A 17,122-nucleotide genomic window follows, 5' to 3' on the forward strand; every position below is an offset into this window, starting at 1 on the left:
TTTTTTTTTTTTTTTTTTTTAAGCTTTTCATCAAATTTTAAATTAGGGCAAAAGTCGGGAAAAGAAGTCTAATAAAATTGGTCTAAAACAAACAAAATATCAGTGCGCATGGAGCTCCTTGTCCGTGCAAAGTAGCTCTGTCCAGCCCTCCGCGGGCAGCCCTTCTCAGGCACGGCCTTCCTCTCTGTGTGTTGCTGGCAAAGGGCTCGGATCACCCTCAGGCTTACGTAGGAGGAAGCTCTGGATATACATTTGCTTCTCAATCCATCCAATGAAGTATGACACGTTGCTATACACTCCAGGACCCAAAACTTTGGAAAAGCAGATGGAGCCCCATGAAGTTAAACCAAACAAGGTCCACTGTCCTCCAGGCTGCTCGCAAACAAGCGGTCCACCACTGTCACCCTGTGATGAATAGCAACAGGCATTAGTCACTGTGATTTCAGAGCCCTGTGGCACCGTGTGATCCAAAGGGTAAAAGAAAGCCAAACCAGATTAACCAATCTCTTGGAAACCTTCAAAAAATTTTTTCTTGTCAGTCTGTGGAGATACTGTGCTTTCCTTTGTCTAAATGGCACTTTCTAATGAACATTATAAATTCTGATCTTTGAAACAGCGAGGGTGGCTTGGGAAGAGATTTTATTCTTTCTAGGAAATCAGAAGACATTTTAAGTCATTTCCTACTTACCAAAGTATGTCACAAATTTTAATAAAATCTTATGTGTCAGCACTGATTACCTCATAATCAAGCTCATCCTCAAGTTTCTTTTGTCTTTTTTATTGTTTTTTATTAGCACATGTTTGAAGTACATAATGATTATAATTATTGTGGGGAGTTGGTACATGTACATAACACATCTTAACTCTTTTCTTTCTTGCTTTTGTTTTTTGTTGTTGTTGTTGTTGTTGTTTGGTTTTTCATCCCATCTGTCTCCTCCCTCCCTACTCCTCCCATCATTATAGAAAATACCCAAAATGGAAGATTCTGTCCCTGTGATATCTATAGTTTTCCTACCTGGTAACATTGGAAAGTAACAGGAATAATGCTTACTGGTACTTTCCACGTATTAACTCATTTATTCTTCACAAAATATCTACAAATTGATATTTATTATTATTATTATGTTCATTTTAGTGATAATGCAACTGAAGCACAAGTTAAAGAACTTTGTCACTGGCAAAGGCAGGATTTGGACCCAGGCTTTCTGACAACAAGACATCTTCTCCACGACTACCAGGCTACCCTTCTTGGGAAGTTTAATGAATATGATTGCTATGAAAATGAAATTGAACATTTGATTAAGCTGCATGCTTTTATAGAAGTGGTCACCTTCACATGCTTAACTGTGCAATGCCCTCAGCCTATATAGTAAGCACTGACTTCATAAGGGGCTGAAAAACAACACTTTCTGCCTGCAAGCCTGAATTGATTTACTTACTTATGAATTATTTCTGAAATTTTTCATTTGATACTTTTGGACCATACATGACTATGGATAACAAAACCCACATGAATATGGAGGAGGGAGAACTGCTCTACATTGACTGCAATGGGCCTTCTTACTCAACAGCAGCATAAGCACTGCCTGACAGCACAGTGACTTCCTGACACCACTGCTCTGTGCAGCCTGGGACGATCACTCCTGCTTCCCTGCCTACATAGTAAAATATACTTTTACAGAATCCACCTACTGGCCAGGAAGCCCTGTAGAGGGAGGAATAAGGAAGCAAGGGAAATTGGAAAAACCAACAGTGACCTGCTTCTGATTATTACTGCATTTAAAAAGAAAAATTCGGGGTAGGAGAAAAAATTGCTGCTAGGAATGCATACTCCATTTGGACACTGGTCTCCCTGTGGGGATAATTTTCTGTCAGTGTGTATAGTATTATTGCAATGGATCATCTGTCTTTTTTTTTTCTTTTTTTGCATTTTTATTGTGTATGTTGGCAATACATCAATTTTCCTGGAAAAATTTTTAATTTAACATATTTCATAAAAACATTTTTCCTCTCCCCTTATGTAGAGAGGATGCTCATTTTTGTAGTTTAAGCTACAAGAGCACAATTAAAATGAGATACATTTTAGATGTCAGCATCTCTTCCTGTCCAGATCAGAAATTAGAATTACTTAGCATTTACTCTGTGCAAAGTTCTGTACTAGACTCTACAAAGATGTGGAATGCACAATTTTTGTTCAAGAGCCAGCCAAAAATCTTTTGGGGGTAACAAACATAACTTCATAGGAAATCATAATGTAAGAACCACAGAGAGATTTCAGAGGAATATGCGGTCACTTCCAATGGAGCGGACCAAAATAACGTGGGTTTTGAATGAGACAATGAGTCACACACCAAGGTGAGGAAAAAAGGAGGTCAGAAGTCAGTAGTTCAACTCTTCACCCTCTTCCCACTTTAAAAAAAAAAATAAACTCTATTATTTCCACTCTTCTTTTTCTCGTTTTACAAATCCTTTTCCCTCCACCCACGTTCCATCCTCTTATTCCTCTTCCCATTTGAAAAAGATCTCCCTTCTTCGTATTATCTATCCCTTGATGGGAGGAGATGGGGACAAAAAGAATTAAGATGTGTTGCGTACATGTGCCAACTCCACACAACAAATGTAATTATGTCCTGCAAACATGTACTGATAAAAAATATTTTAAAAGAGTGATCAAATCAAACTGAAAGGAGAACACAGATAAAGACCTCACTGGTGTCATCTGTCTTCTGCTGCCCCTTTCCTCCTCATAAAATTATATTACTCTTTGTAGGAGAACGGATGCACAGTGAGACCATACTGTGAAGTAAAATAAATCCAAAACACAAGCTTCAGTATCATAAGACTTCTCTTATATAAGACGTCCAAAGTATAAATAATTTAAAGAGCAAAATAAAAGACAATAGGAAACCAGGAGCTTGATCTTTGGCAAATGGAAAGGGGTTAAGGAAAATAGAAGATAGTTGGAGATGGAGATAGATCTTTTTGTAACTGGAAGAGATACAGGGAGGGAGAAAAGAGGAAGAGAAGGGGGCATAAAAAGAATTAAGATGTGTCATGTACGTGTAACAACTACCCACAGAGAATGTAATCGTTATGTGTCCCAAACACTTACTAAAAATATGTAAAAACACCAAAGACATGCTATGTACATATATCAACTCCCCACGACGAATGTGATCATCGTGTAGTGGCATGCACCAAGAAAAAAGGCTCAATTTCAGATGAAAGTTCAAGTTTGGCTTCGCCATTGATCCATATGATTCATAGACCCTCAGAGAGGGACCCAGGCTTTCTTATGTGCTCTACTGATGCAGTTAAGATAGATGAAGTATGTTCTTTAGTAGGGGTTTTGTTCCACGTCTAGTAAAAAGTATTTTTTGTTTTGTTTTATTTGTTTTCTACTTGGGGTTGTGGTACAGAAGATCTGGTACATATTTGAGAGACCCACAACCCTAAATTCCCCTACTAGAGGTTGGTAGGCCCTAGTTCCCATTATGCATCTTGATATAAACATGCCTGTGCCTGGGTCTGTGCTTGGGCCTTCAATTCTGTCTCAAAGAAAAACTCCCCTTCCCCTTTTTAGGAGTAATCACTGGATGACCTCAAGCATAGGCCACAGGTGCTAGTTCTTGGTAGACCTCAGAATCATGTTGGGGCAAAAGAGAAATGTATTTGCATTAGTCATTGTTGCTAAGATATCACTGTCGGTGAGCACTTGGGTCCCGAAGTGAGCCTGCCTGGGTTCATAGCCTCCCTTTACCGTCTTCGTGCTGGGTGATCTAGGGTAAACTATTTAACCTCTCTGGTCTCTCTCTCTTTTTTTTTTTTCTTAATTTGTTTAGGGAAAATGATGATACTTCTGCATGGGACAGGAAGATTGTGTCAATTAAATGAGTTATTCAGGATAAACACTAAACTAATAGATTTACTATTAATGTAATTACTAGTTACTGAGAATCTAAATATTTGAGAGGCATTACATTTAGATATATTACAGGAGTTTTCACTTAATATTAACTGAGTAAATCCTCAAAATACCTACAATTTACCCTGAAGAAACACTGCCTGAAAAGGCTAGAGAATGCCCTCAGAGTGCACTGTTCTTAACAGGAGAGATGGGATTCAACCTAAATATTTTAAGCTGCAAATCTTGTGTGCCAACCCCCATATCACGTACAGTGCTTGCCTGGCATGCACGAGGCTCTGGGTTTGATATCTAGTATTCCAAAAATAAAAATCATTCTTTAGCTGCACCTCTTGTACAGAAGGAAGGGACTTTGTAGCTACTGCCAATGGAATGACTCATGGCCATGTGGCAGAGAGGAAGTTAGCCTTGAAGTATTTACTAGGGAATCATCTGCTTCCCTGCATCTATGACAACTATCTAAGGAATCACCACTAAAAATCTTCTAATTTCCTGTTAAAATGAACCATCACAAATGCCATTTCATTACACTAAATTAGTGACGAAAGTATTGTTGTATCTTTTCTTTGATAGAAAAGTGTGGAGAGCAACCTGATGTAGGCCAAAGCAGCAAAATAATGAAGGTGCTCTGCAGCAGTGTAGCTGGCCGCCGACCTTCTCTACTTTGTTACAACTTCTTTGAGCTCTTTGAACTTGTCCAAGCTTCCTTGTAAGCCAGCCAAGTATAACAGACAATGAATGTCTAAGTAAAAATAAAAAATGCTTCCCTGCAGTGCTAGGTTGGCTTGCTCTGCAGACTGCTGTGGCCAGCAATTTCTAGGAAGGTCAGAGTCAGTGCCATTTGAGGACATGCTGGAAATAACATGAGGGCTGGAAGGCCTAGAGATACCACTTTGGTCATCCCGAGACACCGCCAGTCCTGTCCCACACCCTGGAAATTGAGACATTAGTGTTTTCCCTGATGTCATCTCCCTAAACGCTGGCAATGTCCTCTGATGGCTGCCCTGTTCCCTAAGGCAGCCAGATTGGAGCTACAGATAACATTTGCTCCTCTTACCATCTTGTTTGTCTTAGCCACTAAAATGCTCAAATATGCTGGACCGGAAAATTGTTTTTCCTCTTGTTGCTAATGAAGGGTGTTGTTTCCCACTGAGAGATGAGAAGGCTGAAGGCAATCTGAGTGAAGCAGACAGAATGCATACTTAACGAGGGATTGCTTAGGTATTGGCTGAAGCAAGATACAGTGTAAATAACTAAACATTTGGTGACAACTTTCAAAGATGTTCCTAAGGGCTATCCATGGGTAATAATGAGTTTCCATGGGCCCACTGATATTATCACTGCACCGAACGAATCTTGTGGGTAACCAAAAAGCAATTTACCATGCATGAGTCAACAGTGCCAGACTCGTAGCCAGCACAAATCATCCGGGTGGTGATGGTCTTCATGTCAAAGTAGGACTGGCACTGTTCCAGAGAAATAACGCGGACCTCTCCTTCTTGCAGCTTAAAAGGCACTGAATTTAAAAGAGAAGAAGAAGAAGAAATAAAAAACTAAAACTGTAAATTATGTGACTGTATACAAATACTATAACTGACAATGTGAAATAGGAAGAAAAGGGCTAAAGGTGTAGGGGAAGTGGGAAGGGTAGGGAAAAGGTAATAAGGGAAAAGAAAAAATATGAGAAAAGGAAAAAATGGAAACAAAGTCTTTGTAAAAAGGGGAGGGTGTAGTACGTGAAGGGAGGGCAGGGGTATAGGGAAAAATTGAGAACCAAGATCTGTCATGTAAAGGTACAAGATCCCAATGATGAATGTAACTGTACTGTATACTTTAAAAGTACCAATAAACTCCATTATTAAAAAAAAAAAGATGTGTTAGGGCCTGTGATTTAGCTCAGAGGTTCTGTTCTGTCACCTGTCTTGCAAGTGCAAGGACCTGAGTTTGACCCCTGGTACCAAAAAAGAAAAAAAAAAAAAAAAAAAAAAAAAAAAATTAAGATGTACTCCTTGTGATAAATATAACCATTATGTACTGCAAACACATAGTAATAAATTTTGGTTTTGGTTTTGGTTTTTTTGAGACAGGGTGTCACTATGTAGTTGAGATTGACCTGGAACTCACTATGTAGTCCAGACTGGTCTTGAGCTCACAGAGCTCCTCCTGCCTCAGCCTCCTGAGTGCTGGGATTATAGGCGTGCACCACCACACCCGGCCCTATAAATTTTTTAAGTATAAAAAATATATAAGATGGGTAAAAGATTCAAAAGTCAGGCTAGCCAAATGTGAAGTGTACAATATTATAGACATGTACTTATACCCAGAAAGCCATAATTTTCACTTGAAATCTCATGTTAAAGATAAGGTTTGTTTGGAATCAAAATTTCTAATTAAAAATATTCATAGTATTCATCTCATGATGTCTATTTTGTTAGTGAAGAAACTGAGGTGCAGACTGGTTAGATAACTTGGCTTAAGGTTTTCCTTCTTTTCATGTACTATGGCAAAAAACAACAGCTACTTTAATGAAAAGGGAAAAACCACATCAGGCTCCACTCCCTACAAGCAGCTGCCAGCCTGGTATCAGCTCTGCACATCAATCCTGCTCTGCAAAAGCAGGGAAGACCCATTCAGCCTAATGGGGCAGTGCTTGCCCCAAATGTGGTAAAAAGCCTTCATCTGACTGTGCACTCCAGTGGCCACTATTTGGTGTAAGAAACTTTAACCTTAGAGGATATGATAGAGAGATGTGAAAAAGACAAAACCAGCCCTTGGTGTTGACAGAATATTCAAACTTCATCTTGCTTGAAAGTTCTTTTTGACAAACAGTGGACTTTGTGAAACAAAACAGCATGCATCTTTTGTTGTGTGGCCAGTGCTACAAAATTAGACACACAATTCTTTAAAATGAGAAGCAATACATATATATGTACTTTCTTGCCAGAAATAATCAGTTTTTGAAAAATCAATGAGATGCAGACAGTGAGTGTGTCAATAGTTGCCAAAGAATAATAATCAGAGCCATAGCTAAAATTCTTTGGATAACAGCAGTAGGCCAGGCACTGATACTCAGTACCATCTGGGCCTTATTGTGTTTAATCTTTACACCGACTCTATGAGTTAGACAGTGGCTGCTATTTTTTGCTTTTTTTTTTTTTATCCATTTTGTAGCAAACTGTGAGTGATGCTGTTGGGGCCAGTCAGCTTCCTGAATGAACTAGGACTTTTACTCTTTGTGCTATGTCCTACCTGTGGTATGTGCCCTATGTTACACTATCACTTTAGCTTTGACATGGAGACTGTGGGAAGAAAAGAAGAGAAAACATAAAGTACATTTTGATCTTACATTACAGAACTAATCATAGCTTTAAAAAACCCAAGACGTGGGCTGGGGATTTAGCTCAGTGGCACCATGCCTGACTCACAAGTGCAAGGTCCTGAGTTCAATCCCCGATACAAAAAAAAACAAAAAAAACAAGATGTGCAGGAATGATGGTATCGTATAATCATATGTTCAACATTGCCTTCAACGTTCTTACATGGGACCATCTGAAAAAGTCACGATTTTTGTCTATTGACTTTTTCTTTACATCAACAGTTAATCATATATTTAAAAAATTTAGCTCAGAAGATATCTGATTAAATTTGAAGGAAAAAATATTCCTTCACACTGATAGTCCCTAAGACCAAGAACAGGTGCGTTACAATTCTTGAGAGCCAGGGCATTATAGTTGGTCTACATCCTTCAAAATAGCCAGCCCTCCATTGAAAGAAATATCTCATTGACTCAGTTCTCATTCTAAACTTCAAATAAGTTAAACAGAAAACTTCCTGGGGAGGGAGAGAGAGCGAGTAGTACAAATTTTTAATGTCAGTGTGTTTCATGTGTTCAACTCATCTACAGAGCCTCAGTTTGGTTCCTAGAATGACTTGTGGTTGTGCTTCAGACTGACTCCAATCAAACTGGAAATGAGACCATACAACTTGACTGTAGAAATGGGCTTTCCTAGCTCCTCCATATAGCCTCCGAGAGATTCTCCCTAAAGGTAACCCCAAACATTGTTAGAGTCAGTCAAAAGCTTGGAAGCCTGACAGATCTCATTTTGCCCAGCAGCTTCAAAACATCGGCAGTGGCTGCCTGGACAAGAAGTCTGAGGGAAAAAAAATTTAAGGTTGCATCTGAGTTTGGCAGATTTAAATGCCATGGTGGATTATTGATCTCTACATTTGACTTGAAAGAGTGAGTATGACATGTAACACCAAAAAATAACCATTCAGGGCTCTATTTTCATAAATGATAATGGGAAATTATGGCCAAAAGTTAGGAAAAAATAGTGTGTCTCAGTTACAAGTTGAAAGGCACAGGCTGCTGAGGACACTGGCTTACTCTTGTTGCCCATGTGACCCCAGCCTGTGATGTAGCAGTACGTGTCTGGTTGTAGAGACTGCCCTGGGCTGGGTAAGCAGATGGGTCGGACGTAGCTTGTCTCATCAATGTCTTCACTCAGCTCGACTATGCTGATGTCGTAGTCCACTACTGCACGGCTGTAGCGGGGGTGCAGGACAATGGTCTTCACGAGGCGCGTTTGCATGTACACAGATGGGTGGTCCAGGTTGTTGATGCCAAACACCACTTTCCACATAGCAGCGTTCTCTCTCCTGAAGGACATAATTCAAGAGCAAATGGCATCTTCAACTCCATCTGTTTAATTTTATATGTGCTTTTAAAATATTTTATTTATGTAAACAATTGCTATTTCCACTCACAGCCTACTCTGCTGTGAGTTCATATAAGAAGTATTCATATAACTGCCTGAGTGTTTGACTAAGTACTACTGCTTAACAAAACACCACGCCTCAGGAATGGGTATCATTCCTGATTATATAACCTGCTCACATTTAGTATTTGTGCTGCCAAAGTGAGCACTAACCTGTCCACATTTAAAGGGAGGCAAAGTAGTTATTTTTGCTATTGAATTTAAAAAAGAATGAAAATCCAAGAAAAAGAGGAAAAGTAAAAAAGAAGGAGAAAAAGCCAAGACCAAGAGGTACCTCTAAGAAAGTCCCCACAACTTCCAATTTTAGTCAGTTCTCACCCTAAAAAGCTTTCTTTACTGGGCTTATGGTCTTACCATACTACAGAATTTCTTCCAACTCCCTAGGAACCCCCTTTCTGTCTTCTTTGCTGGGTCCTCTTCCTCAGCACTCAGTGTCAGTGTTGAAGTGCCCCGGGACCCCGGGCACTCTTCTCATTCCACAATTCCCTTGATGATTTTGCCCATACCCTGGTGACTCTCAGCTCTGTCCTCTTCCCTGAGATGCAGACTTGAATGCCCACTTGTCTATTCAACCCACTCCCTCGTCTGTTTGATAATAACCAAGATTTGTTGAGGGTTAAGCATATGGCTATATATAAACATAGAGAATTCCTTTTACACTAATACTTACAATTACCAATGACCAGCCACAGTTTCCTTTTCACTTATGCCCAACGCTCCATGCATTAGCGAGTCTTTTCCACTACCACTCTCAAAATCATCCTGCATCTTATTGTTTCTCCCTGACCTACCACTGCAATCCTAACCGGAGCCACTTCAATCTATGGGGACCACTGTCATGGCCTCAGCTCTAACCCTTGTTAATCATTTTCCTTCAGCAGTCAGAGTCATCTTTCTAAAATAAAATTGGATCAAATTCCTTTCCGCTCCCCAGGAATCCTATATCACATTTGAGATAAATTCTAGACCCTATCCTTGGCCTCTGAAGCCCTAAATGATGAGTTTTATTTTAGTCTTAAAGACTTTCTATCTTTGGACATGCCAAGGGCATCTCCAACTCAGGGATTTCTTCCTTGCTGTTTCCCCAACCCTCCCATGGTTCCCGCCTTTACTTTTTCTCTTCATCCAAATCATCACCACCTCAGAGCTATTTTTCCCAGTCACCTTAACTCTTACTCTCTCCCATTGCTTTCTACTCTGGACCCTGCTTTAATTTTCTTCTCATAGTATTCTTTGATAAAAATGACAGTGACGCATCCATTTGTCTGTTCTTGGTCTTGCCCTCAGAGTGTTCTCTGAAAACAGGAGCACTGTGGTTCTAATTCACAGAGTCTATTACCAAGCCTGTAGTGGGTTCTCACAAAGGATTTGTTTAATGACAGCTCAGTGTAAGTCATTTTAAAAAGTTTGTTAATGGCAGACTCTACTCATATAACCAAGATCTATTTTTCTTCTCTTCTTTTATGCCTTCCTCCTTTCACATCCCCCGGCCCAGGAGTGGGCCAGGATTGAAGGTGTGGACATTTCTTGGATTTTAGTCTTGGGGTGGGGTAGAGCTTTCATGTGGGCATTTCTGTATACTATGGAATGCTGAGCCAACAATACTACCATTATCTCTACTTGGGAACTTCTGATTAATGCAACCAAAGTAGATAGATTTGCTAATCTAGACAATCATTTTTCAACCCAGGTTGAACATGGAATCATCTAGGGAGTTTTCAAAACACCAAAATTCAAATTTTGGGGGTTACTCTGTATCAACTGAAACAGAAGCTCTAGGGCTGAGGTTTGGAAATCAGTATTTTTAAAGAGCTCTCTCCTCCTTGGCAATCCTTTAGTCATTATCATGGCAAACATCTAAAAGGCTAAGATTTCAAGAGGATTAGGAAGGACAGCCAGTGGTGACACTCAAACTAATTTTAGTATTGTTAAATATTTGAGCCGTATTCCACTAAGAAACTCTTTACACAGGAAGATGTTCCGTGCTTTTTCCATTTTACTCTTTATTTATATACTAGGTTTCTCATGTAAGAGAAATCATGTGCTATTCGATCTTATTGTCTGGTTTATATCACTTAGTATTATGGTCTCAAGATGTATCAAATTTCCTACAAATGACTCAAATATTTTTTTCTGTTTTAAAGAAGCAATTTCAGAGCTATCAAAAGAAAAACTGATGTCATTTGTTGAATAGTTATAGGTGCATAACAATTCTACCAAGCCAAGCATTGCTCTGGAGATTACAATAGTAAGCAAGAAAGATAAGAATCCTGCCTATCCAAATTGTAAAACCGAGTAAAGGTGGATAATGAAAGAAACAATCATAATACATAGCATCTTGTGGGTATCCACAATAGTGTTACAGAACTGGTTTTTATTACATAGCACTGTCTAAGAGCACGCCTCTCTTCCTTCTCTGTCATTCTGCTTTCCCCTTTCTTTCCTCCTCCTTTCCTTCTCTCTCTCTCTTCCTCCTTCCCTTCCTTTCTTCTTTCTTCCCTTTTCCCTTATTTATCTGTTCTTTTCTGTGGTTTGTCTATAATAGTGAGCACGTGGCCATTTAAGGAATTTTAATATTCACTTGAGGTTCTATTGTTTAAGACATCGGAAATAAAATAATAATTTATTTCAAATTAATTTATTAGACGCTTATTTAATAACTTCTTATCCTTGAACTAGAGCTACCAAGCTTTGGTTGTGACAAAAACTCACTCTTCTGTTTAACTCACAAGCAATATTCTAAATGCTGAACATTCTCAATTACTGGTAACAAAATGAAATAAGGCCAAAATTCTAGACTTAGTTACTTATTGAGGCTAATTTAATTCCAACATTAAAAACTAAATGTCCATAAAACGGCAAAATGTTATTAACTTGTATCCAAAAGTCTCTTGCTACATAAGCTACTGCCCCAATGGCATTAATACCCACCAAAAGGAAAGAGAAAAATACACATGAAATACACACGCTTTTTTAAAAAAAAATCAGTGATGATGTTATTCCTTTTTCTTTTGTTAGGACTATGATATGAAATTAAAACTCTTAATTTTTTAACAAATCTGGAAAAAAAACTAGGGAAACAATAGTTTATTGTTTGAAAGAGGCCCCCGAAAGGAAGATGTCCATGCATGGTATGTTTGTATCTTTAGCATGAGCTACAAAGAATGATCAAGAGTGAGGCAGGAACAGACCTGCCTCCAGGTGGAAGAAAAATTAGGAAAGACAGTTTCAGACTACGTAAATGCCACACGAGGTCAATATCAGTTCAAAAGCACTCACTGGAGAAATAAATAGGAATAGGCGATGATCATTTGGTTCTTCCAGTAAAAACTGGTCAATTATGGTAAGGTACAGAGGAAAAGTATAGCTGAAAATACTCAGGAAAGTGGGGACTACTTCCCACTTAGCTGTCAGATCTCAAAAACAGCAGCAAGAAGAATGAGAACATTCTTAAAGAAGTTTGTGCAAAGATCTTCAGATCCAGAGAGATCGAGCAGACATAAGTGCAGCCAAGTGACAATCCACCAACCATAATGAAAACAATTAAACAAAGCATTAACAGACATTTTTCTCCTTTCATTCCAGCTTCAGATATATTTCATTTCCAGATGCTTGCATTTAGGGCCTAATTTGCTTCATGTTTATACTGTGGCTTTTTTGTGAATATACTTTGCAGACAACATTGAGATAGTATAATTCCTCAATCATTGGTTCCAAAAAGAAGTACTAACCTACTTGTCTCAGTTGCACTATGACATCCTGAGAAATTGATACAGAAGTCTAAGTACAATATTCCTGGAGGTAATACCTTGTTCCTTTAGTGTGCAAATTTGTCACACTCAACTCTAACTTATACATGAAATTGTCATATATTCACTTAATTTATCTACACAATTTTTAATTTTAATTTTTCCTATGACAGGGATCAAATCCAGGGCTTTGGGCATGCTAAGGCAAGCATTCTGCCATTCAGCTATATCGCCAGCCCCAGCTATCAAATTTAGAGCTTTTCTGTCTTTATCTTTTATTAGAAACACAAAATTTTCCTTCTTTCATTCTTCTGATTTTGCTTTGAATATTTTAAATTTAGTCTTTGCTTTGTAACAAAGGAAAGTTAATATTTATAATGGACACATAAAAAAAATCACCCCCTTTACAAGAAACAGCAGAACTAAATGATGATTTGGAAAAAAAGTGAAGTTTACCAAATATGCACTATGTAAAAAATATCCTATTACAGTATCACAGCTATTCTACAAATCTTAGCTATTTCTTACTTTTAATAGTGTGCTCTGCCCTTCATCTTTTAAAGAATTGTTTGTAACAGACCGGGTGAATTGGCTTTAGACTAAGGTGGCCACAAAGGAGACACATGACAGAGATGAATTATTTCAGGACAGACACACTGGGTCGGGAGGTGTCTCTCAGGTGGCTCGGAGCCAGTCAGCCTCGATAAGCTACAGAATGGAGACTCTGTTATCCTGAGGTCCAGAAAAAGCCAAAAAGGGCTGAATCACATAAATATCCCAGACTTTCAAGAGTCAGATTTCAGAATGTCTTGCTAACTAGATAAGTATGATAAGTTTTCCAAAGACTCTGAAAGCAAACAGCTCGACAGAGGTGGGAGCATTAAGAGTCACTAAAAAAAAAAAAAAAAAAAAAAAAAAAAAAAAAAAAAAAAAAAAAAAAAAAAAAAAAAAAAAAAAAAAAAAAAAAAAAAAAAAAAAAAAAAAAAAAAAAAAAAAAAAAAAAAAAAAAAAAAAAAAAAAAAAAAAAAAAAAAAAAAAAAAAAAAAAAAAAAAAAAAAAAAAAAAAAAAAAAAAAAAAAAAAAAAAAAAAAAAAAAAAAAAAAAAAAAAAAAAAAAAAAAAAAAAAAAAAAAAAAAAAAAAAAAAAAAAAAAAAAAAAAAAAAAAAAAAAAAAAAAAAAAAAAAAAAAAAAAAAAAAAAAAAAAAAAAAAAAAAAAAAAAAAAGAGTCAAATTTCTATGCTTCCATGACAAATGATTACAGTACTTTAAAAAATTAAGAATCATCTAGATAGTAAATATTACTACATATGGATCCCGGAGATGGAAACTGTAAAGTCTATCATACACAGCAGCATGAAACCAAAGCAGTTGTCAGAAAGTCTTAGCATAAAATAAGCAGGGGATTGTTTAATAAGAAAAAGATAGGAAAAATACCAGTGGCTTCTCAATGAAATAGTGGCCAAAAAAGAAAAGAGGAAATTGGTATCTATGGGAGATAATTTAATCTTAGTAAAGAACTGAAACAAAACAGAACTATTTAAAGTTTTCTTTGCTTCCAATTACTCCATTCATGAAGAATTATTTTCAGACACTATTCAAAAGATTCACCTTCTATGTGATTTAAAAAATATGTACAGGTGTCAGTACATTGAAATGCTGGATAGTATAGTCCAAACTATGGGAGGAATTGGTGAGAAAGCAGTTTCCCTCTGTAGATGAATTAACATTTTTAGTTCTAGACTGATATAATCTCAACTAGTGAAAGAAATAAAGATGTGATTATTAAGAAACACCAAGAAGGGGCTGGTTCTTCAGCTAACAAATACTTATTGACACTGCAGAGTTTATGAGGTATATAATTATTTGATCAATGAAAAAAAGAGAGAAATCAATAGTGTTTATTTTGGTAATGTAAATTAGAATGTTTCCTACACATTTCAATGAACATCTCATCAAAGCATCAAATAAAAACATTTGAAGTTGGTAATGATGTTAGTGATTAGCCACAAATCCAGGCTGGATTGGACATATAAATTTTAAAATCATTAACAAGTTTTCTTATATTCATATATGGATCAATACTTGACAGTGATATTTGCTCAACTATAAACAAATACTTGAAACCACGTAATTGGATCAGTGAGGAAAGCCAGACAAGACAGCCAGCCACTGGACACTGGACAACACAGTGATCTACAAAAAGGGGGAGCTGGAAGAAGAGAAAAATCTTTCATTGTTCCAGAAGGTAAGGAAAGTATTTCAAAAGGATGTGGTGATCAAGTACTGGGAAAAATTTCAGTGAGTTGAAAACTGAAAATTCACCATTGGATTTGGCAGATGAAAGCAGTTGAGAGACTTTAATAAGTGTCATTTCTGTACTGCCCTTGGTGAGAGCCACACTGGAATTGGTGAAGGAGCAAATGTTACGTGGAAAAGAGGAGACAGTGGTTTTAAGATACTTTTATGAGTTCTAGCATAAATGGTAGCATAAAGGGAGCAACAGTTGAAGATGGAAGCAGTGTTGAAAAAAGGGGGCTTGGAAGATATGAGTGCTGAAAGGAATATTCAAAAAAGGGGGAGAGACTGATACAAACTAAACATGATTGTTTTAGACATCAAGTCTTCGAAAAGACTTCCTGGTGTGTCTGGAAGAAAGATCCGTGAGTGAAATCACTGAAGGTCCTGGTGAAAGGACTAAAGTGATGAACCCGGGCAACCAGGCCATCTGGGGAAAGAGAGGGAGAAAAAGACCAAAGTTCTGAGATCCTAGAAGGGTGGGGGTACAGAAAAGTCACCAGAAATCTTGTTGGATTGAACAGCTGGTGCAGTAGAAATCAAAACACGGTGATATGGCAGGGTTAGGGGTCAGGGTCTCCTAGCAGAATGACAGTTTCTCACACAGATTTCCTGGAAGGAATGAGATGCTGCTGACCATTACAAGTCATGTGCCAGCTCAGGAAATTTCTCCTTCAGTCTTTCAGAAGTAGAAGAAGGCAAAGAAATAGCTCCTGAAAATCAAAGTCTTCCTTCTTAGAGGTTTAGAGGTGGAATTTGTATCAAAGCAAATGAGACTTGATCTGGTCAGCTTAGTATCTCATGTGTTCAATTTTCTCTTGGTATTTTTAAGTACCTCTCCATGCAAGAGCAAAACAAATTGTCTTTTCTCTACCAAATATACAATTAAAAGCGACAGGCTGAGAAGACCTACAGATGGGTCACGCTGAGCCTTGCCAAAGCAGGGATCAGGATATGAAGCAAACCCCATTAATTGCAGCATTTGGTGGCCCCAGCAGAGAGTAAGCCTTTACAATTAAAAGTTCTGAAAGGCTTGTGGTGCCACTAGGGAGATTGTAAAACGGAACTGAGTTTATTAGCATACATTCAAGTAAAGGTTTGTTTAAAGTTAGTCAATTTCTAACATTGTATGGATATGCAAGCCCCTCTTGACAGTAACGTCTAGCGTTTCACGAAATTTGATCAAGGTGTTCGATATACCAATTTCCTTAATTATAAACACATATTTCTTCTTAATTGCAAGGTTCCTCCTTAACTTCATAAACCTGACAGTGAAAGAGGAAATTTTGGTTCCACATATGGAAATGACAAAAGTGGCATATGAACTTGGATTAACTAGCACATAAAAAATGTTGTTCCCTTACAGATCTGTTGGATTCATTTAGGTAATCCCCTTTTGATGAATGAGCTTTTGCTAGCATAATCTTCTGCTTATTGTGGAGTTACAAATCAGTACTGTAAAAGACATCTGGAAACATCTGGCCCCTTCTAAAGCAATAACACTGCAGTGTATTTCTTGACATACTACACAGACTCTTCCAATCATTCTGGTCTTAAACATTCAAAATACCCCCAAAAAAGTATTGGTTTGATTTTTACATATTATGTCCCCAAAAGAGCAATCAAAGTAATTGGGCATACACATTTCCATTTTATAATCATTTAACACATTGTATTATAAATCCTTTTTTAAATTCTGTGTGCTCACTAGGCTGACACCTTAAGGAACAATCAAGTGTCCATCTCTGTAATGTGACAGATGACTCAGTACTATGTGCATGTCTATGTTTATAACAGTACAGTTCATAATAGATGAGTCTTGGAAAAGGCTATATCCCCATCAACAGATGAATGGATTTAAAAATGTGGTATTTATACACAATGGAGTACTACTCTGCCATAAAGAAAGACAAATTTAAGTCGTCCATAGGGAAATTTATGTACCTTGAGACCATATTAAGTGAAATAAATCAGACATGCAAATGTAAATTTCATGTGGTTTCTCTAATATGAAAAACTTAAAATGTAAAGAGCAAAATAAAAGATAGATAGTGGAAAGCAGGAAGATCTTTTTTAAATGGGAAACTAATGAGCAGGTAGAGGAGGAAGGAGAAGGGAAGAGAAAGGGAATGAACAAAATGGAGATCTTTTATGTATTATGCACCAATTCCACACAACGAATATAATCATCATGTAACATAAATATATACTAAGATAATATAAAAACTGGGGAAAATACAAAAACTCGGAGGAGATAAGCTGTGACTTTTGCATTGAAGTGGCTTTGTGCACTCACCTGTGCCACTGAGAATCAAGTGACAAGATAATCAGATCCAGGAAAGTAAAAAAAAAAAAAAAAAAAAAAAAAGAAAAAG

The 17,122-nt window shown here is 37.4% G+C and overlaps 1 protein-coding gene across 1 annotated transcript in view; it reads right to left on the reverse strand.

Annotated features, from left to right (window-relative positions):
- Positions 1-23: 23 nt before the first annotated feature.
- Corin (corin, serine peptidase) overlaps positions 24-17,122 on the reverse strand; it is a 243,289-nt gene continuing 226,190 nt past the window's right edge. Inside the window, exons 19-21 of the mRNA XM_019209977.2 lie at positions 8,313-8,584; positions 5,308-5,441; positions 24-405 (exon numbers count right to left, since the gene is read on the reverse strand). Of these exons, the coding sequence (XP_019065522.1) occupies positions 166-405; positions 5,308-5,441; positions 8,313-8,584 (646 nt within the window). The 3' untranslated portion in view covers positions 24-165. The remainder of the gene's footprint in view (positions 406-5,307; positions 5,442-8,312; positions 8,585-17,122) is intronic.

Source organism: Fukomys damarensis, unplaced genomic scaffold, assembly GCF_012274545.1.
Source record: "Fukomys damarensis isolate Sample0158 unplaced genomic scaffold, DMR_v1.0_HiC HiC_scaffold_35, whole genome shotgun sequence".
In the NCBI taxonomy this organism is placed as follows: Eukaryota; Metazoa; Chordata; class Mammalia; order Rodentia; family Bathyergidae; genus Fukomys; species Fukomys damarensis.